At 43.8% G+C, this 22,469-nt stretch overlaps 1 protein-coding gene across 2 annotated transcripts in view; it reads left to right on the forward strand.

Moving 5' to 3' along the window:
- Positions 1–22,469, forward strand: part of LOC311136599 (rho GTPase-activating protein 26-like) — a 161,933-nt gene that overhangs the window by 52,957 nt on the left and 86,507 nt on the right. For both annotated transcript variants that reach the window (XM_084170791.1, XM_084170792.1), the window contains exons 2-9: positions 11,660–11,755; positions 12,530–12,591; positions 12,756–12,827; positions 14,403–14,504; positions 15,033–15,143; positions 15,549–15,653; positions 20,254–20,383; positions 20,776–20,876. In XM_084170791.1, coding sequence (XP_084026917.1) covers positions 11,660–11,755; positions 12,530–12,591; positions 12,756–12,827; positions 14,403–14,504; positions 15,033–15,143; positions 15,549–15,653; positions 20,254–20,383; positions 20,776–20,876 — 779 coding nt within the window. The remainder of the gene's footprint in view (positions 1–11,659; positions 11,756–12,529; positions 12,592–12,755; positions 12,828–14,402; positions 14,505–15,032; positions 15,144–15,548; positions 15,654–20,253; positions 20,384–20,775; positions 20,877–22,469) is intronic.

Consider the following 22,469-nt stretch of genomic DNA (forward strand, 5'->3'; position numbering starts at 1 on the left):
CACCTGTCAGCAACGGGTGTGGCTGAAATAGCCAAATCCACTAATTTGAAGGGCCATGTAGTGTACCTCTCAATGTGTGTCCTAGAATGTCACAGTGCTGATAATAGTCCTCTTATTAGCCCTAAGACTGTGGCCTTATCTATCTTTTTCACACAACTGTATTGCCAAGCCCAAACGAAAGTGAATGTAGTCACATGTCCAAGCCCTAACTGAAATGACTGTAGTCACATGTCCAAGCCCTAACTGAAATGACTGTAGTCACATATCCAAGCCCTAACTGAAATGACTGTAGTCACATGTCCAAGCCCTAACTGAAATGACTGTCGTCACATATCCAAGCCCTAACTGAAATGACTGTGATGTAGCCACCCTTCCTTCCACCACACTGTTCTCATCAGTTTCCTTAGCTGCCTGGGTCAAGTCAGGAGTTGAGCCACATCCAATGCTGTGTTGCTGCTAGGGCTGTGGCGGTCATGACATTTTGTCAGCTGGTTATTGTCATGCAAAAGACTGCAAGTCTCACGGTAATTGACCGTTAATTAACATAAACACGCTTAGCATCTCCAGGCCTCCACCCATACAAGCTGCATACAAGCTGCTGATGTGCACCTTTGCAACATCTAAATAAATCAATTGAATATACACCACTACAATAAACCCATTATTTCTTTTTGTCAGGTCTAAAGAAACATTATGGTATGAAGAAAATGTATTTCAGAAGAACGTAATATGAGTTGGCGTACTGAATGTTATCTGGCTATGCTCCATGCCATAGGCTATAGGCTTGTTCGTTTAGCTGACAAGATATGCTTTTAAGCCCCATGCCATTATTTTATATTATATGATTTTATAGTAAGAAGAATATATTTGAACTTAGCTGAGTAAAATAGAAAGGATATTTTTCCCATTCCGGAGCAAGTGCACATATGAAGTGGCTATGTTGAGCATAAAAGTGATCATTTGAAACAGGTCCTATACACTAGATTTAGAGTTATTCGGCAACTTTAGTTGTGAATGACACAAACCTTAGAATGTCTTAGAAATCAAAACGTATATGGGCTGCATGATGCGACTATAGGCTATTGATGATATGAGAAAGTAGCAACACAAAGCTTGCGCTCTGTTCCTTGCCTCAGGCTGCACAGCTGTTCTATCATCAATTGATCATATTTTTACATTCCTGCTTGCTTTCTCAAAGATTTCAGACAAGGATATTTTCTGGTCAACCGTCACTGCCAGGCTGGCAGACTGGGACTGGACGATGCTAGAGCTGTGGTCCATAGCATCATCACCATCAGAGTGATCATAGTCTGTGTCATTAGAGTGGGAGGCTCTTGTGGACAGTATGTCAGTGTCATCCCATTCAACAACCCCGCTCCGTTCAGAGTTAGGGGTTGGGTTTGGTACCGGTGGGGGAAGCCTGGCCAGGATGTGCTCGAGGGCAGACTCAAAGGTTGCCATATGACTGTCCAGTGACTTATTTGGCAACTTTAGTTGTGAATGACACAAACCTTAGAATGTCTTTAGAAATTAAAATGTATATGGGCTGCATTGATGCGACTATAGGCTATTGATGATCTCTTTACTAATATGTAGAATTATTTTGATTTAGAATGGCCCATTATCAAATGGGCAGGAACAGGGACAGGGAGAAAATACATGTCATCTGAATGCACTGGAATAGGGAATGGAGGCCGTGCGCTTTCCCGCCGGTCCATTTTTCAATTATGCTTGGTAGGCTATGTATAGCGGAGCATGTGCTTAATATGAGCAGCTGAGAATAAATACAAGAACACTTATTTCACTCCAAGCATCAACCACTTTTTCAGGTGCATGCTCTTGCTGCGCGACAGGTGATATTCCGCCCAAACTCTGGATGCCATGGGCTCTCCAACCCTGTTCCTGCAGCTACCCAGTGCTTAATTTGGGAAACCAAGTCAAATCCGTTCAAACATCGATAGTAACATGTTTTCGCAATGGAACATATTTCACAAAACTGTTGACAGCCCCCCTGCGCGCTCGAGAACGGAATAAAGGAGAGAGAGGAGGAGATGGAAACACATGGTGGTGAGATACAGTGGGGAAAAAAAGTATTTAGTCAGCCACCAATTGTGCAAGTTCTCCCACTTAAAAAGATGAGAGAGGCCTGTAATTTTCATCATAGGTACACGTCAACTATGACAGACAAATTGAGATAAAAAGTCCAGAAAATCACATTGTAGGATTTTTTATGAATTTATTTGCAAATTATGGTGGCAAATAAGTATTTGGTCCCCTACAAACAAGCAAGATTTCTGGCTCTCACAGACCTGTAACTTCTTCTTTAAGAGGCTCCTCTGTCCTCCACTCGTTACCTGTATTAATGGCACCTGTTTGAACTTGTTATCAGTATAAAAGACACCTGTCCACAACCTCAAACAGTCACACTCCAAACTCCACTATGGCCAAGACCAAAGAGCTGTCAAAGGACACCAGAAACAAAATTGTAGACCTGCACCAGGCTGGGAAGACTGAATCTGCAATAGGTAAGCAGCTTGGTTTGAAGAAATCAACTGTGGGAGCAATTATTAGGAAATGGAAGACATACAAGACCACTGATAATCTCCCTCGATCTGGGGCTCCACGCAAGATCTCACCCCGTGGGGTCAAAATGATCACAAGAACGGTGAGCAAAAATACCAGAACCACATGGGGGGACCTAGTGAATGACCTGCAGAGAGCTGGGACCAAAGTAACAAAGCCTACCATCAGTAACACACTACGCCGCCAGGGACTCAAATCCTGCAGTGCCAGACGTGTCCCCCTGCTTAAGCCAGTACATGTCCAGGCCCGTCTGAAGTTTGCTAGAGTGCATTTGGATGATCCAGAAGAGGATTGGGAGAATGTCATATGGTCAGATGAAACCAAAATAGAACTTTTTGGTAAAAACTAAACTCGTCGTGTTTGGAGGACAAAGAATGCTGAGTTGCATCCAAAGAACACCATACCTACTGTGAAGCATGGGGGTGGAAACATCATGCTTTGGGGCTGTTTTTCTGCAAAGGGACCAGGACGACTGATCCGTGTAAAGGAAAGAATGAATGGGGCCATGTATCGGGAGATTTTGAGTGAAAACCTCCTTCCATCAGCAAGGGCATTGAAGATGAAACGTGGCTGGGTCTTTCCGCATGACAATGATCCCAAACACACCGCCCGGGCAACGAAGGAGTGGCTTCGTAAGAAGCATTTCAAGGTCCTGGAGTGGCCTAGCCAGTCTCCAGATCTCAACCCCATAGAAAATCTTTGGAGGGAGTTGAAAGTCCGTGTTGCCCAGCGACAGCCCCAAAACATCACTGCTCTAGAGGAGATCTGCATGGAGGAATGGGCCAAAATACCAGCAACAGTGTGTGAAAACCTTGTGAAGACTTACAGAAAACGTTTGACCTGTGTCATTGCCAACAAAGGGTATATAACAAAGTATTGAGAAACTTTTGTTATTGACCAAATACTTATTTTCCACCATAATTTGCAAATAAATTCATGAAAAATCCTACAATGTGATTTTCTGGATTTTTTTTTCTCATTTTGTCTGTCATAGTTGACGTGTACCTATGATGAAAATTACAGGCCTCTCTCATCTTTTTAAGTGGGAGAACTTGCACAATTGGTGGCTGACTAAATACTTTTTTCCCCCACTGTATTCTGTAGCTAAAGGTAATGTGTCACCCAATTAATTATGAAATATGAAAAATTCTCTAATACTAGGCTATTCAAAATTGCCCAGCACAATCAATGAACCAACTGCATCGCCTAGGGCTATATGTTCTCTCCTAGACTCGTGGATAGAAATTTTTTAAGCATAGCATAAGGTAACCAGTCCATCCAGTATGCATAATAAAATAGTCCACACTCAAAGGCGATTACTCTAATTTGGATAATTTGGAGTACAGGCTAGACCAATTATGTGCTAAAGACATCTTAAATCAGTTTTGTTTTATGTTTTTCTACCATGCATAATACAGTGCTTTGCAAAAATATTCATCCCCCTTGGCATTTTTCCTATTTTGTTGCATTACAACCTGTCATTTAAATGGATTTTTATTTGGATTTTATGTAATGAACATACACAAAATAGTCCAAATTGGTGAAGTGAAATAAAAATAAAAAACTTGTTTCAAGAAATTCTAAAAATTAAATAACGGAAAAGTGGTGCGTGCATATGTATTCACCCACTTTGCTATGAAGCCCCTAAATAAGATCTGGTGCAACCAATTACCTTCAGACATCACATAATTAGTTAAATAAGGTCCACCTGTGTGCAATCTAAGTGTCACATGATCTGTCACATGATCTCAGTATATATACACCTGTTCTGAAAGGCCCCAGAGTCTGCAACACCACTAAGCAAGGGGCACCACCAAGCAAGCGGCACCATGAAGACCAAGGAGCTCTCCAAACAGGTTAGGGACAAAGTTGTGGAGAAGTACAGATCAGGGTTGGGTTATAAAAAAATATCCGAAACTTTGAACATCCCACGGAGCACCATTTAAATCCATTATAAAAAAATGGATAGAATATGGCACCACAACAAACCTGCCAAGAGAGGGCCGCCCACCAAAACTCACGGACCAGGCAAGGAGGGCATTAATCAGAGAGGCAACAAAGAGACCAAAGATAACCCTGAAGGGGCTGCAAAGCTCCACAGCGGAGATTGGAGTATCTGTCCATAGGACCACTTTAAGCCGTACACTTTACGGAAGAGTGGCCTGAAAAAATCCATTGCTTAAATAAAAGAATAAGGCCAAAAGGCATGTGGGAGACTCCCCAAACATATGGAAGAAGGTACTCTGGTCAGATGAGACTAAAATTGAGCTTTTTGGCCATCAAGGAAAACACTATGTCTGGCGCAAACCCACACCTCTCATCACCCCGAGAACACCATCCCCACAGTGAAGCATGGTGGTGGGATGGTGTTTTCATTTTTTTTTGTCTTATTTCTTGTTTGTTTCACAATAAAACATATTTTGCATCTTCAATGTGGCAGGCATGTTGTGTAAATCAAATGATACAAACCCCCCAAAAATCTATTTTAATTCCAGGTTGTAAGGCAACAAAATAAGAAAAATGGCAAGGGGGGTGAATACTTTGGCAAGCCACTGTATGTGGTAGGGTATGTATTGTATAACGGCACAATCATAATTTTCGGGCTCATAAGCCAATGCCTATGCATATGCATAAGCTCTTATATGCATATGGTGTTTTGAATTAATCATCACCTTAGAAAGCTGTCCATTTTGTTGTGTTAGGCTTTGAAACAACATCCACAATGACCATGGTTTACACTCAGTTTCAACCTGCTGTTGAACCTTTCTTCAAAGTGATCATCACAGTGAGGTGAGTTTTAAAAGCATGATACTGTTTTGATGATAAGTGTTTGAGGTGACTTTCAATTGCATTTGCATTGATGTCAGAATAGTTAGATGGACAATAGAGCACTGAGCACCAGGCCATCAGGACCTGATAGTTATTAGCAAGTTGGGTACTACCAAAGCATGTCCAGAGTGCATAACAGGAGATTACCATGACTCAACCGTCATGTGGCCATATCTCAAAGGTGCACACACACACACATACCCTACCACATACAGTGGCTTGCGAAAGTATTCACCCCCCTTGCCATTTTTCCTATTTTGTTGCCTTACAACCTGGAATTAAAATGGATTTTTGGGGGGTTTGTATCATTTGATTTATACAACATGCCTGCCACACTTGAGAGGGCATATCAGGGCCTGAACCACACAGCGGCTGCTGGCACCACCAGGCCCCTAACCACTCCCTCTCTCCCGGCCTTTCACTGTGGGATTGTGTTCCGGGGGCTAGAGAGCAGGACTGTGCGGCACCATTGTGTCGTGGGCCGGAGATCAGGAAGCAGAGGATAGCGTAGGAGAAGAATGGGGGAAATTTTGTTGCTGAAGTGGGGGAAGAGGGCTGGAGAGGCGGGGTGTCAATAGGGTCATTTATTTTTAGCGAGTGTCCCTGGCTGCTATCCTTCCTCCTCTGGCCTCTCAGGACATCCAGATGTCCAGTGGCAAAACAGCATTGGCAGCAGTTAGCTTAATGCTTTTGTTGTGCTTAGATAAACAGTGCAATTGACATATACTGTATAGATAGATCCATAGTTTGCAATGAGCAGAAATCCCAGACAGTGTTATTAATGCTCCTCTCTGTATGAGCCAGTTATCCAGCCAGACACATGGGACTCATTTGTTGGTGGTGTTTTTGTTTGCCCTGTGATTGAGTTAGAGCACCTCTTACAAGAGATCTCTTTACAAAAACCCAACTGGCTGCAGAGGGGATTCATATTATTTAATTTGAGTTGGAATGATTGTAAATGGCTAGAATAAATCGGATGGGCCAACAGTGTGGTTTAGATTTGGAAAAACATTGTGAATTCAGCATGCATCTTAGTTCTGTTGATGATGAGTGATTCCTCTGGTAAGATTAAGTGTATGTATGTATTGATGCCAATACAGAGAATGATGCTAGTGTGACTGTGATGTATTGCTTTCCATTAGCCAGATCTAATTGGATGTTTATGTTACTTAATTGGGTCATGTGCCAATTAGGGTTGGGCCGATATATGATACATTTTTATTTTATTTCACCTTTATTTAACCAGGTAAGCCAGTTGAGAACAAGTTCTCATTTACAACTGCGACCTGGCCAAGATAAAGCAAAGCAGTGCGATTTAAAAACAACAACACAGAGTTACATATGGGGTAAAACAAACATAAAGTCAAAAATACAACATTAAATCGAATATTGTGACATTTGACATTGACGATATATCGTGATGTGCAAGACTATACTGTATTTGGATATTACAAATCAAAACTGTGCAATTTTATCAGTTAGGCTGTATCAATATGTTGAAAATGAAGTCTAAATCAATTAACTAAGCCTTATATTTTAGTCACACAGATTATTTAATGAGAATGCGACTATAATATTGTAAATAAGAACAAAACTTGCAGAGTCAGGAATTATTTAGTCAGTAATGGCGCAAAACAATTATATTAGATATCGCAATATTTGGAGTAGCATGTCGTAGAAGCTCAACCCTAGTGCCAATATGTCAGACAGGGTCCTACACTCTTCGGAAAAAAGGTGCTATCTATAACCTAAAAGGGTTCTTCGGCTGTCCCCATAGGAGAACCCTTTGAATAACCCTTTTGGGTTCCATGTAGAACCCTTTCCACAGATGGTTCTACATGGAATCCAAAAGGGTTCTACCTCGAACCAAAAAGGGTTGTCCTATGGGGACTGCCGAAGAAACCTTTTGGAACCCTTTTTTCTAAGAGTGTAGACACTCCCAGAAATGCATAGGTGCATGAAATATCCCATTAAGAGACTTATTGTCGTCAGTGTTGACCAGACCTCTCACAATGAATCAACTTCTCGAGGAAGTCCTGGAAGCCTGTTTTATGGCAGCATACGTTCTGGAGCATATAAGCTGTAACATCCAATCCATGTCTCAGGCCGCCACGTCCATGCCAATATCCAGTCTGGGGATGGGGCCTGGGGTAGGGGGTAGGGGGTGCCGGAGCTGGGTTACCCTGGCCATGAAGCTCCGTGCTGGGGCTCAGGCCAGGGCTTCTCCTGGTCACAACCTGGGTGGGGATGGTTTAAGAAGGTTAAGAAATCTGTTTGTGCATTAGCTAACTCTGGTATGACAATGAACATGACACACATCTACACTGAGTGTACAAATCCACTTCAATCAGTGTAGATGAAGGGGAGGAGACATGTTAAAGAAGGATTGTTAAGCCTTGAGACAGTTCAAATCAAATCAAAATGTATTTGTCACATACATGTGTTTAGCAGATGTTATTGCGGGTGTAGCGAAATGCTTGTGCTTCTAGCTCCGACAGTGCAGTAAAATCTAACAATTTCACAACATATACCCAATACACACAAATCTAAGTAAGGAATGGAATTTAAGAATATATACATATATGGACAAGCAATGACAGAGCGGCATGGACTAAGATACAGTAGAATATTATAGAATACAGTATATACAAATGAGATGAGTAATGCAAGATTTGTAAACATTATTAAAGTGACTAGTGTTCAGTGGCCAGTGATTTCAATAGGCAGCAGCAGCCTCTAATGTGCTAGTGATGGCTATTTAACAGTCTGATGGCCTTGATATAGAAGCTGTTTTTCATTCTCTCGCTCCCAGCTTTGATGCACCTGTACTGACCTCGCCTTCTGGATGATAGCGGGGTGAACAGGCAGTGGCTCGGGTGGTTGATGTCCTTGATGATCTTTTTGACCTTCCTGTGACATCGGGTGCTGTAGGTGTCCTGGTAGTGGGTAGTTTGCCCCCGGTAATGCGTTCGGCAGACAGCACCACCCTCTGGAGAGCACTGCGGTTGCGGGCGGTGCAGTTGCCGTATCAGGCGGTGATTATAGCCCGACAGGATGCTCTCAATTGTGCATCTGTAAAGGTTTGTGAGGGTTTTAGGTTCCAAGCCAAATTTCTTCAGCCTCCTAAGGTTGAAGAGGCTCTGTTGCGCCTTCTTCACCACACTGTATGCGTGGATGGACCATTTCAGTTAGTCAGTGATGTGTACGCCAAGGAACATGAAGCGTTCCACCTTCTCCACTGCGGTCCCGTCGATGTGGATAGGGGGGTGCACCCTCTGCTGTTTCCTAAAGTCCACGATCATCTCCTTTGTTTTGTTGATGTTGAGTGAGAGGTTATTTTCCTGGCATCACACTCCCAGAGCCCTCACCTCCTCCCTGTAGGCTGTCTCGTCATTGTTGGTAATCAAGCCTACTACTGTTGTGTCGTCTGCAAACTTGATGATTGAGTTGGAGGCGTGCTTGGCCACGCAGTCATGGGTGAACAGGGAGTACAGGAGGGGACTGAGAACGCACCTTTGTGGGGCCCCAGTGTTGAGGATCAGCGTAGTGGAGGTGTTGTTTCCTACCTTCACCACCTGGGGGCGACCCGTCAGGAAGTCCAGGACCCAGTTTCACAGGGCGGGGTTCAGACCCAGGGCCTCGAGCTTAATGATGAGCTTGGAGGGTACTATGGTGTTGAATGCTGAGCTATAGTCAATGAACAGCATTCTTACATAGGTATTCCTCTTGTCCAGATGGGATAGGGCAGTGTGCAGTGTGATGGCGATTGCATCGTCTGTGGATCTATTGGGGCGGTAAGCAAATTGAAGTAGGTCTAGGGTGACAGGTAAGGTAGAGGTGATATGATCCTTGACTAGTCTCTCAAAGCACTTCATGATGACAGAGGTGAGTGCTACGGGGCGATAGTCATTTAGTTAATTTACCTTTGCTTTCTTGGGTACAGGAACAATGGTGGCCATCTTGAAGCATGTGGGGACAGCAGACTGGGATAGGGAGATTGAATATGTCCGTAAACACACCAGCCAGCTGGTCTGCGCATGCTCTGTGGACGCGGCTAGGGATGCCGTCTGGGCCGGCAGCCTTGCAGGGGTTAACATGCTTAAATGTCTTACTCATGTCGGACACGGAGAAGGAGAGCCCACAGTCCTTGGTAGTGGGCCGCGTCGGTGGCACTGTGTTATCCTCAAAGCGGGCAAAGAAGGTGTTTAGCTTGTCTGGAAGCGAGACGTCGGTGTTGGCGACGTGGCTGGTTTTCCTTTTGTAGTCCGTGATTGTCTGTAGACCCTGCTACATACGTCTCGTGTCTGAGCCGTTGAATTGCGACTCCACTTTGTCTCTGTACTGATGTTTTGCCAGTTTAATTGCCTTGCGGAGTGAGTAGCTACACTGTTTGTATTCTGTCATATTCCCAGTCACCTTGCGGTGGTTTGCGCTTTCAGTTTTGCGCGAATGCTTCCATCTATTCACGGTTTGAGACATGAATTGTGTATATGTGCCATTCAGAGGGTGTATGGGCAAGACAAAAGATTTAAGTGCCTTTGAACGGAGTATGGTAGTAGGTGCCAGGTGCACCGGTTTGAGTGTGTCAAGAACTGCAACGCTGCTGGATTTCTCACGCTGAACCGTTTCCCGTGTGTATCAAGAATGGTCCACCACCCAAAGGACATCCAGACAACTTGACACAACTGTGGGAAGCATTGGAGTCAACATGGGCCAGCATTCCTGTGGAACGCTTTCGACTCCTTGTAGAGTCCATGTCCCATCAAATGGAAGCTGTTCTGAGGGCAAAAGGGGGTGTAACTCAATATTAGGAGGTGTTCCTAATGTTTTGTACACTCAGTGTATGTTGTTATGTAGCCTACAGAGTGACAATGAAAGTCTGAAGTTGACGAAAAGCAGAGAGACAGGATAGGAACAGAGACAGGATAGGAACAGAGACAGGATAGGAACAGAGACAGGATAGGAACAGAGACAGGATAGGAACAGAGACAGGATAGGAACAGAGACAGAGACAGGATAGGAACAGAGACAGAGACAGGATAGAGACAAAGACAGAGACAGGATAGGAACAGAGACAGGATAGGAACAGAGACAGAGACAGGATAGAGACAGAGACAGGATAGAGACAGAGACAGGATAGGAACAGAGACAGAGACAGGATAGGAACAGAGACAGGATAGGAACAGAGACAGAGACAGGATAGGAACAGAGACAGAGACAGGATAGGAACAGAGACAGAGACAGGATAGGAACAGAGACAGAGACAGGATAGGAACAGAGACAGAGACAGGATAGGAACAGAGACAGAGACAGGATAGGAACAGAGACAGGATAGGAACAGAGACAGAGACAGAGACAGAGAGGGCGAGGGAGACAGAGAGATCCAGAGAGGGATTCAGTGGGGGACGTGCTGGAGAAATGTGTGGAAAACCTCATAGAGGAGATGAGGAGGAGAGGTGGCATGACATGACAGGCCTGCTGTCTGATAAATCTGCAGTGGAAAAATCAGGCCTATCCCAGCCCTAGTTCCAAGTCTATCTCACATCTGTTACCCCGTACTGCCGTTTGAGTGACAGGGTGTTTGGCTCACCTATCCTCTACAGCACAGTCACTCACCTAATCCTTCTTGAACAGTCTTCAACAATCCCCTTACCGAGAAACAACAATGCCGAAACTCGTAATACCTAATTTGAGCCATTCCAGAAGTGTAGTGAAACATGACAAGGACTTGGTGTTGGATCAGGTGGCCAGCCTGATGTACATCTTGAGGTTCCTATCCAGGGCCAAAGTGTGGTCATAGTGTGGTAGCTTTAATACCAGCAACACATTGTGACTCACTTTTACGAGAGTGAACTCTGAACCAATTGGCGTTTTATAGCCAGCGCTGAGATCTCACTCCCGAGGCAAGAGCTTACTTGAAATGCTGAGGCATCCAGTATTTATGAAAAAGTGCAAGGTTACGGGCCTGTGTTTCATTTATTCGGACTGGCAAGCGATTGTAAATCTTTCCGCACATAGGGCCGCATGAACTGCTCATGCTATTTACACAAGCATGGCCAATTTCTGTCCCTCCCTCTCTCTCTCTGGCTGTGTGAGAATGGTTGACACACAACCTGTAGAAAATAGAGCGAAATAGCTGGAGTTTCTGTCTCAGAGGAACCTTTAGCACCTCATGCATTTTTTAAAGACGCCCATATGCCTCCCTCTTTTTGTTAACGTGACTTGCCCTCTCTCTGTCCCCCTTCAGATCTGTCCACAGCCAAGAGGAAGTTTGCAGAGTCTCTCAATGAGTTTAAGTTCCAGTGCATAGGAGACGCAGAGACGGACGACGAGATATGTATCGGTGAGCTAGCAATGCCCTCCATCATATTCAGCTGTACCACATTCGGCTGTAACACAGTAACACAGCAAAACTGAAGTGCGTTCAGTTGTACCACACACAACTGTTCTGCATGCTATTGTTGTTTAGTAATAGTTACTACCCTCAACTGTAACCAACTGCTGCACTACATTCACATCCACTGTAGTAGTGCTAATGCACTCCATTACTCTGCACTGTACACATTCTGGGCTGTCTTGTTCTACCTAATTGCACTTATAGTGCACCTAATTGGTACAGGAAGGCTGTTATAAACACAATTAGGCTCCTTGGATGGAGTTGTATGAAATGTAATAACCTCAATAAACTTGCCATTATGTTGAAGGTACATTCCTGGAATATTTTTACAGTAGGAATTCAAAGTTATAAGTGACTAGAGGTCTACATTCGGAGAGTAGTATTCTGTCAAATGGAAACGTTGGAACAGGATCGTGGCATCTCAAGTGGAAACTCTGACCCAAAACAATGCAGTCATTCTTGGCTAGATCTAGAGCAGGGAAGGAACAAGCAATAGCTTGCTAGTTGAAAACATACTATGGTCTAAAGCAAGCATGTAAACTAGGATTTCAAATTAAGAGCCTTGTTATACAAGCAAGGCCACAAATGTGGAATGGTAGATTTTGTATAGAGACAAATGATGACCACTGACTCATTATGTATTGTTATCCTCCCTCTGTATCCCCTCTCTGCTCCCTCTGTCTATCTGGCTGGCCTGTCCATCTCTCTATCCATCTACAGCAAAGTCTCTACAGGAGTTTGCTGGAGTTTTGCAGAACCTGGAGGATGAGAGAACGCGGATGGTGAGTGTCAGATATATGCTGGACCATGGACTCACTGCTTTGGAATCAAAGTGTTGTATAACCAATTAGTGAAGGTATGGCGGCAGGCCAATCTGTGTTTATACAGTATGTCAGTAGAGTGACTTCCTGTCAGCTGTCTTGTGACTTCCTGTATCTCTCCTCAGATTGAGAATGCAGATGATGTGCTGATTATGCCACTGGAGCGGTTCAGGAAGGAGCAGATCAGTGCTGCCAAGGTAAGGAGATATTATAACTGGACTCCCCCATGCTGGGGCGGGGGATCCCCCTCTAAATGTCCTGATAATCCCTACTACGGGGTCATTGTGTGATTTTACAATCCATCATGGAGTATGAGGTGAATTATAATCATTTTTGGGTTATGTAGCCATCTCATAATCCCTCTTAAACCTTGAAAGACCGGGGACATTCGAACCTATCCGCTGCTAAAGTACCTGATTTTCAGGAAATGCACTGATCACTCAAATATTAGCAGTTTGCCCCTCAGTCTGGCAGGTAACTGACTTTGTCCTGGTTATTCTGATTCCAGAAGTTACATTTGTGTAGGTCTAAAATGTATACACCACAAGGAATACCATCCCTTTATTAAATCCCCATTGATAACTGCATTCAGAGCTCTCCCTGTACTGTACCTCTGAGTCTGAACTGCTCTCTGCTCTGTCCGCCAGAGCTGACAGGCCTGTTGTGATAAGACACTGCCACCATTTGGTCAGTACGGGTATCACATGAAAGGCTTCAGGATTTACTTGGTTGATTGTTCATTTTTACAATGACGGCCTACAATGAAGAAATGTAACACAAATACTGAGTGATTGTAAACTTTTTTACATATTGATATAACTCTTTGTGATTTTACCTCTCACCATATCATTATTTTGTAGGTTAATTGAATGTTTGAAGAATAATTTAGTGTTTGAAAAAGGGATACTTGAACTCAAAGAGCCCACAATGAAACATGTCTGTAGTGTATAACAGCCACGATGCAGGTTCATTTATTATTAAGGGTTAGAGCTAATAGAAGGGCCCTTTGTTAATTACATTTTGATGCTCTGTAATGATGTGTTGTGCAGCTGTTGGTAGTGGTCATTCTGTTCTGAGAAGGGTTGGTTCTACGTCCTGTGGAAACTGGCTGGCGGTGAAAGGCTGGGTCATGTGACCGGGTGGACAGGGATGATGATGACATCAGTCAGTAGCAGGTGTGGACACAGTCAGTGCACCCCAGGGTGACAAGTACTGTACTGTATGTTACTGACACACCCTGCTCTGTCTGTCTGTCTGTCTGTCTGTGAGAGAGGCTGGGAGAGACACCTTGGTCTGTCTGTCTGATTACTGTCTGTGATAGAGGCTGGGAGAGACACCTTGGTCTGTCTGTCTGTCTGTCTGTCTGTCTGTCTGTCTGTCTGTCTGTCTGAGGACTGTATGTGAGAGAGGCTGGGAGAGACACCCTGTTATGTCTGTCCGTCTCTGTCTGTCTAAAGTGCGGGTATAAAGTGCTCTATTGTTTTCCCACCAGCTGTGGGCTGTCTCTGCACTAGAGGACATGTGATTTCAACATGTATCTCACAATATTTCCCTCTAAATCTGTCTGTAAAACTAAGCCCTGGACAAACCCATGACTCTTTGGAAATTATGTTCTGTTGGATGGCGGCAGTGATTATATCTGTGTTATATAGAGGATTCCCCTGAGAAAGAGGTCTTCTGACCTCAATGGGACATCCTATAAATTGTACTATGTGGTGTCCAGGATTTGGAAACAAGGTGACGGTTGGTGACCTTTTGACTGTCTATCACAGGAAGCCAAGAAGAAATATGACAAAGAGACAGAGAAGTACTGTGCTGTACTGGAGAAGCACCTAAGCCTATCAGCAAAGAAGAAAGAAGCACATCTTCATGAAGTAAGCATACATTGTTCTCCTTTCCCACAATCAAAATGGGCTAGAGTTGGCTTGTCATTACATTTACGTTAAGATGCATGAGTGTGTACAAGTGTGTGTGTGCGTGTGCGCTGTAAGTCAGTTCAAACAGAATCAGAATCTCGTTTATTATCCTACAAGAGGAAAATCTTGGCACAACTCACACATGAATACTTAAAAAAATATGAGAACACAGAACAAACCAACAACAGCATGAATAGTCCCCCCCCCCCCCCCGCCCATGGGAGAAATTACATGGAATTGTTCACTATGGTGATAGCCTCCGGGATGAAACTCCTCCCGAAACGCACAGTGCGCCACAGAATTGTCCAGTATCTCACACCCAATGGGAGGAGATCAAAGCAAAGGTGAAGTGGGTGGAGATTATGTGGCGGGCTTTGTGTTGGATAGCGCAACCATTCAGATGGGAGAGCAAACAGCATTACTTCACTATGTGTGTCACCTGAAAGTCATTTCAAACAGCATCCTATCACTGTGTGTGTGGTGCAGGCAGACAGTCAGGTGGACCACGTGCGGCAGCATTTCTACGAGGTGTCTCTGGAGTATGTGTTCAAGGTGCAGGAGGTCCAGGAGAGGAAGATGTTTGACTTCGTAGAGCCGGTGAGTGAGCATGTCAACCTCCCTCAGCATATGCTGTCTATACTGTTTAGGGTTGAAAAATGCCATTAACTTTCCTAAACTTCCCAGGTTTTCCAGAAATCCTGGTTGGAAGACTCCCGATTTCCTGCTTATTCCCTCCTGATTCAGGGAATCTTCCAACCAGGATTTCTGGAAGACCTGGGAATTTTGGGAAGGTTACTGGAGTTTTTCTAACCCTAATACTGTTACTGTACTCTATACACCTTTCATGCTTAGTCATCTCTCCTTGATCCACACTGTCTACAGAATAAATGTAGTTGACAACAAGTACCTTTCAAATCAAATTACAGTAGATTAGGTTGATTGAATTTAATGACGTTTCTCAACCATGTTTCCTTTCCCGTTCTTCCTTTATATCCATTCTAGTTACTGGCATTTCTTCAAGGGCTGTTTACTTACTACCACCATGGGTACGAGTTGGCCAAAGACTTCAACCACTTCAAGACAGACCTCACCATCAGCATTCAGAATGTAAGATACATATCAATGCCATTCATTACAGCCATGAGGTGCTGATGAGATTTAATATTTTGTCACACCAAAGGCATTTCAAGGCACTAGCCCAAACTAGGGATGGGCGGTATACTGTATTTTACTATATACCGGTATTGATGCATGGACCGGTTTGGGTTTTTAATTTACCTTCTATAACGGTATTTCAATGTTTGGTTTGTTAAATGTGATACGCAACTCAGCGCGTGTAATGTCAGTTTTTATAGTTCACTCCGTTTGCTATTTGATTCGTCTTTCTCCCTCCACCTGCTGCATGCCACTTCCCACACCAAGCCCTGCCCCCTGTTACTCAAGGAGAGAGCAGTTGCTCGACCACAGAGTCATTAACACTTTCTTGCCGCAGTCTGCATGGTCAGATAGATGCAACAAGATGTTGGTGAAAACGATGCTGCTTTCCACGAGCGTTCTACAAATACACTATTAGTTTGTGTATCTTACTGTTTGCAAACTACTGTCTGCTAGTTTGTCTTTTCTTAGCAAGTTGTGGCTAAAATAAATCTGGTTAGCCGCTAATGCTAAACACTAGTTAGCTGGCTAGCTAGCTTGCTAAATGTACTAAGAGTCAGAGCAAACGTAGATAGCTAATAAATACAGCCTGGTACAAGTGCTGGTCTAGGCCTAGATAAGCATGTTGTTTGTGCAACTGTATCTTAAATCAGAGAGGAATAGGTTAAACATGAATATGTTAGCTAGCTGCCTAGCTACATGAGGTAAGAAAGCATGGAATGTAACATCTAAGTTTTGTATTTTGTATTTATTATGGATCCCCATTAACTGCTGCCAAGGCAGCAGCTACTCTTCCTGGGGTCCAGACACATTAAGGCACATCACAAAATAAATAAACAAAAACTAAATAAAACAGTACATCGCATAGCATCACCACACCACTACATATCCACAGCACAAAATTTACAATACCACCATACATCAATATTAAAATGTGTGTGTGTGCCTGTGTGTCTGTTCACAGTCTGCGTTGTTCTATAAGATGTAGCTTTATCTGTTGTTTTTTTTCATTCAATTTTACTGCTTGCATGAGTTACTTGATGTGAAATAGAGTTCCATGTAGTCATGGCTCTGTGTAGTACTGTGCGTTTCCCGGAGTCTGTTCTGGACTTGGGGACTGTGAAGAGACCCTTGGTGGCATGTCTTGTGGGGTATGCATCGTTTGAACAGATGGGTATATTTGGGGTATTTTATTAGGATCCCCATTAGCTGTTGCTAAAGCAGCAGCTACTCTTCCTTGGGTCCACAGCGCGGTGCTTCCAACATGTCAATCCCTCTCACAAAGACAAGTAGTGATGCAGTCTATCTCTCCTCTACTTTGAGCCAGGAGAGATTGACATGCATGTCATTGATGTTAGCTCTCTGTGTACGTTTAAGGGCCAGCCGTGCTGCTCTGTTCTCGGCCAACTGTAATTTGCCTATGTCCCTCTTTGTGGCACTTGACCATATGACTGGACAGTAGTCCAGGTGCGACAATACTAGGGCCTGTAGGACTTGTTTTGTTGATAGCTTTGTCAAGAAAGCAGATGAGCGTTTTATTACAGACAGACCCCTCCCCATCTTAGCTACCATTGCATCAATATGTTTACAATCCAGGGTTACGCCAAGCAGTTTAGTCTCCTCAACTTGCTCAATTTCCACATTATTCATTACAAGATTTAGTTGAGGTTTAGTGAATGGTTTGTCCTAAATACAAAGCTTTTCATTTTTTTGAAATATTTAGTAAATTTTTACATTTTAGTCATTTAGCAGACGCTCTTATCCAGAGCAACTTACAGTTAGTGAGTGCATACATATTTTTTTTATTTTTCATACTGGCCCCCTGTGGGAATCGAACCCACAACCCTGGCGTTGCAAACGCCATGCTCTACCAACTGAGCTACATCCCTGCCAGCCATTCCCTCCCCTACCCTGGACCAATTGTGCGCCACTTGTCCTGTTGTGTAACAATCACATTTTGGAACAGTGAGTGCATTCTGACACATAAAACAGCTCACAGTGGGGAGACTGTTAGAGATATTTGGAATTCACGCGTGAAAAGGTTAAATGAGTGTTGCAGTGATTTCACTTAGCTGACATGTATAATGTTGAGTCATCGTTATACATACAATGCATTCGGAAAGTATTCAGACCCCTTGACTTTTTCCACATTTTGCTACATTACAGCCTAATTCAAAATAAATTCCTCATCAATCTACAGACAATATCGCATAATGACAAAGAAAAAACAGTTTCTTTTTACATTTTCGCAAATTTATTTTAAAAAACAACACATACCTTATTTACATAAGTTTTCAGACCCTTTGCTATGAGACTCAAAATTGAGCTCAGGTGCATCCTGTTTCCATTGATCATCCTTGAGATGTTTCTACAACTTGATTGGAGTCCACCTGTGGTAAATTCAATTGATTGGACATGATTTGGAAAGGCACACACCTGTCAATATAAGGTCCCGCAGTTGACAGTGCATGTCAGAGCAAAAACCAAGCCATGAGGTTGAAGGAATTGTCCGTAGAGCTCCGAGACAGGATTGTGTCAAGGCACAGATTTGGGGAAGGGTACCAAAAAATGTCTGCAGCATTGAAGGTCCCCAAGAACACAGTGGCCTCCATTATTCTTAAATTGAAGAAGTTTGGAACCACCAAAACTCTTCCTAGAGCTGGCTGCCCGGCCAAACTGAGCAATCGGGTGAGAAGGGCCTTGGTCAGGGAGGTGACCAAGAACCTGATGGTCTATCTGACAACGCTCCAGAATTCCTCTGTGGAGATGGGAGAACCTTCCAGAAGCACAACCATCTCTGCAGTACTCCACCAATCAGGCCTTTATGGTGGGTGACCAGATGGAAGCCACTCCTCAGTAAAAGGCACGACAGCCCGCTTGGAGTTTTCCAAAAAGCACCTAAAGGACTCTCAGACCATGAGAAACAAGATTCTCTGGTCTGATGAAACTAAGATTGAACTCTTTGGCCTGAATGCCAAGCGTCACGTCTGGAGGAAACCTGGCACCATCCCTAGGGTGAAGCATGGGGGTGGCAGCATCATGTTGTGGGGAGGTTTTTCAGCGGCAGGGACTGGGAGACTAGTCAGGATCGAGCAAAAGATGAATGGAGAAAAGTACAGAGAGACCTGAAAATAGCTGTGCAGCAACACTCCTCATCCAACCTGACAGAGCTTGAGAGGATCTGCAGAGAAGAATGGAAGAAACTCCCCAAATACAGGTGTGCCAAGCTTGTAGCATCATACACAAGAAGATTCAAGACTGTAATCGCTTCCAAAGGTGCTTCAACAAAGTACTGAGTAAAGGGTCTGAATACTTATGTTAATGTGATATCTCGATGTTTTACTTTTAATACATTTGCAAAACATTTTAAAAACCTGTTTTTGCTTTTTCAGTATGCGGTATTGTGTATAAACAACCATTTAATCAATTTTAGAATAAGGCTGTAATGTAACAAAATGTGGAAAAAGTAAAGGGGTCTGAATACCTTCCGAATGCACTGTAGATTTACTCAGTGCCAGTCGCAGGTCATTAGTAAATATTTTAAAAAGCAAGGGGCCTAGACAACTGGCCTGGGGAATGCCCGACTCTACCTGGGTTATGTTGGAGAGGCTTCCTTTAAAGAGCACCCTCTGTGTTCTGGTAGACAGGTAACTCTCAATCCACGATATAGCAGGGGATGTAAAGCCATAACACATACGTTTTTCCAGCAGCAAATTATGATCTGTCTAGCAAAATTGCTTCTTATTATCAATTTTTTTCAGCCAATTTATTTTCAGTCATTTGTTTATTATGAAATTCCATTGTATCTGGTCAAACACATTTTTTTCCAAAAGTTTACTAAGGGTTGGTAGCAGGCTGATAGGTCGACTGTTTGAGCCAGTAATGGGTGCTTTGCAGACGCTCTTATCCAGGTAGTGGAATGACTTTTGCTTCCCTCCAGGCCTGAGGGCACATTTGTTGTTGTCATGTCATGCCTAAATTTGCTAATCTCTCACTAATTAGGGTCCCCTGGAAACATTGACCAACACTTTGGTTCCTAACCTGTCAATAATTCCTCCCTGGCTTATTCATTTGTTGTCATGTCAAACAACAATATATTCAAGGTGCTGCCCACTATATTTGAACTATAGAATTAGAATAATCATTCTATTTCCATCATTCCAACAGTTCAGGTATTAACTAAGCCTAGATGTTTTGCCCATATCATGCATCCCTGCGTGGCACAGTGTGGAAATGATAACAAAAGTGCAGGAAATGCAGAAATTGTAGAAAATGCTGAAAATTAATTAATGTTGGATTGAACAGTATAAAACAATCAGAATGGAGAAAGCCCATATGTGTTGCCACTATAGGGTCCTGAACTACTCATAAAGCATATTTATAACTTTTATTATTCAAAAACATCAAATACCGTCATACCGTAATAAATGTGAAATATATTGTGATATGATGTTTTGGCCCTAACACTAACTGCAGACAATGGTGAATTGCACAGAATGCAGGGTGTTAGGATGTTTCCATCATTGTCTGTCTCCTCTCCTGCCCCGTTCAGACACGGAACCGTTTTGAAAGCACACGGTCTGAGGTGGAGTGTCTGATGAGGAAGATGAAGGAGAACCCCCATGAACACAAGAGTATCAGCCATGACACCATGGAGGGATACCTGTTTGTACAGGAGAAACGTGAGTGTCCCGTCCTGCTCTCTGTATCCGTCTCTTGCACTTTCTCTCTCTCCCTCTCTCTCTCACACTTCCTTTTTTCTCTCTTTCATGCTGCAATAGGTCACAATTTCACTACTCAGTGATTTATTTTTGCCACATAGAAAAGCATGGTTGCGGTGACATCACGACTACCGCTTTAGTGACACCAATGTCGTTTAGACACCAGTGTTGTTTCAAATAGATTACAATTTCCCAATAGAAACAACAAGATTAATTGTATTCAGGATGAGAGTATCACGCTCTTAGGGGTGACGGGGGACCCAGCGTGTGCAATAACCATGGTAACCCACAACATTTGTTCAATGCTCCCCGTCTCTGCTTCTCTATCTGCTCCTCTCGCTTCCCTCTCTCAGGCTCTTTCGTGTCAACCTGGGTCAAGTACTACTGCACCTACCATCGAGAGCCCAAACGAGTCACCATGGTCCTGTTCGACCAGAAGTCTGGAGGCAAAGTGGTGAGTTGTCTCAGAGAGGAAGAGGTGAAGCCAGAGTGATAACTGGGCCCAAAATCTGTCTTCTCCAGCAGGTGGCTTTTTTTTTTTTCTGCTCACCTAGCAAGGAGTTTTTGTATGGAGGTCGATGAGAGAGTGTCGAATTTGGTTAACAAAAAATGGAATGGCTTATTTGCTACGTGTGGCTTATTTGATCGAATAGAAGCTTTGTTATGTTTAGTTTGTTACGAGTGTACTGATATAAGTAGGATATGTGACATCCTGGCAACTTTGAGATAAAACACTTGTTGTTCACACGGGTATCTGCCCGCTCATTGTCTAGAATGGTCCCACCTGATCTTGCCTCCTCCAGACTAAATCTATTCGCTATCGTTTCTTATAACAGACAATAACTTTTGAACATCAGATCGGCAATTACTTAACTCAATCCCAGCTTCAACTTCGACTCATCTGCCCTGGGCTCTTTCTGTAATTCCAATTTTCGGGGTATCCAAGAGGAAACACCGGTGTTACAGATGCAAGAGAGAGGGAGTCCTGGCGAGATTAAGGCGAAGAGAAATCCGACCACCTCTTCCCTCCATTCAATTGACCACTTGATAATAAGATGGATGACCTCCGAACGCGGATTTGCTACCAACGGGACTCTCGTCACTGCAATATTCTCTGCTTTTCTGAAACATGGCTTTTGGACAAGATACCCCCCATGGCTATCCAACACGATGGATTCTCCATTCACCAAGCGGACAGGACATTGGAGTCAGGGAAATCGAGAGGGGGAGGGGTTTTCCTCTTCATCAACAACAAATGGTGTGCTGACTCGACCTATTGGTGTTCTCCCGTATTGGAATACCTGATGGTCAAATGTTTTCAGCTGTTATCGTGACTGTTGGATACATTCCACCTCAGGACAAGAAAAATAACGAACTAGCACTTAACGAACTGTACAAGGCTACAGTGGCTTGCGAAAGTATTCACCCCCCTTGGCATTTTTCCTATTTTGTTGCCTTACAACCTGGAATTCCCTATGCAACTGGATCCTGGACTTCCTGATGGGCCGACCCCAGGTGGTGAGGGTAGGCAACATCATCTCCACCACGCTGACTCTCAACACGGGGGCCCCACAGGGGTGTGTGCTTAGTCCCCCTCAGGAAGCTGAAAAGATTTGGCATGGGCCCTCAGATCCTCACAAAGTTATACAGCTGCCTCATTAAGAGCATCTTAACTGACTGCATCACTGCTTGGAATGGCAACAGCACCGCCCTCCATCGCATGGCGCTACAGAGGGTGGTACGGACAGCCCAGTACATCCCTGGGGTGGAGCACCCTGCCATCCAGGACCTCTATATCAGGCGGTGTGAATGGAAGGCCCGGAAAATCGTTAGTCTCCAGCCACCCAAGCCATAGACTGTTCTCTCTGCTTCCACATGGTAAGCGGTACAGGTGCATCAAGTCTCACACCAACAGGCTCCTGAACAGCTTCTATCCCCAAGCCATAAGACTGCTAAATAGCTAAATCTGAGTTGACCCTTGTACTTTTTTTAGTCTCTATGCACACTGACACTCCAACACTCACTTCATTTGCTCACACACACACAC

Source organism: Coregonus lavaretus (genome assembly GCF_964263955.1).
Source record: "Coregonus lavaretus genome assembly, chromosome: 10".
In the NCBI taxonomy this organism is placed as follows: Eukaryota; Metazoa; Chordata; class Actinopteri; order Salmoniformes; family Salmonidae; genus Coregonus; species Coregonus lavaretus.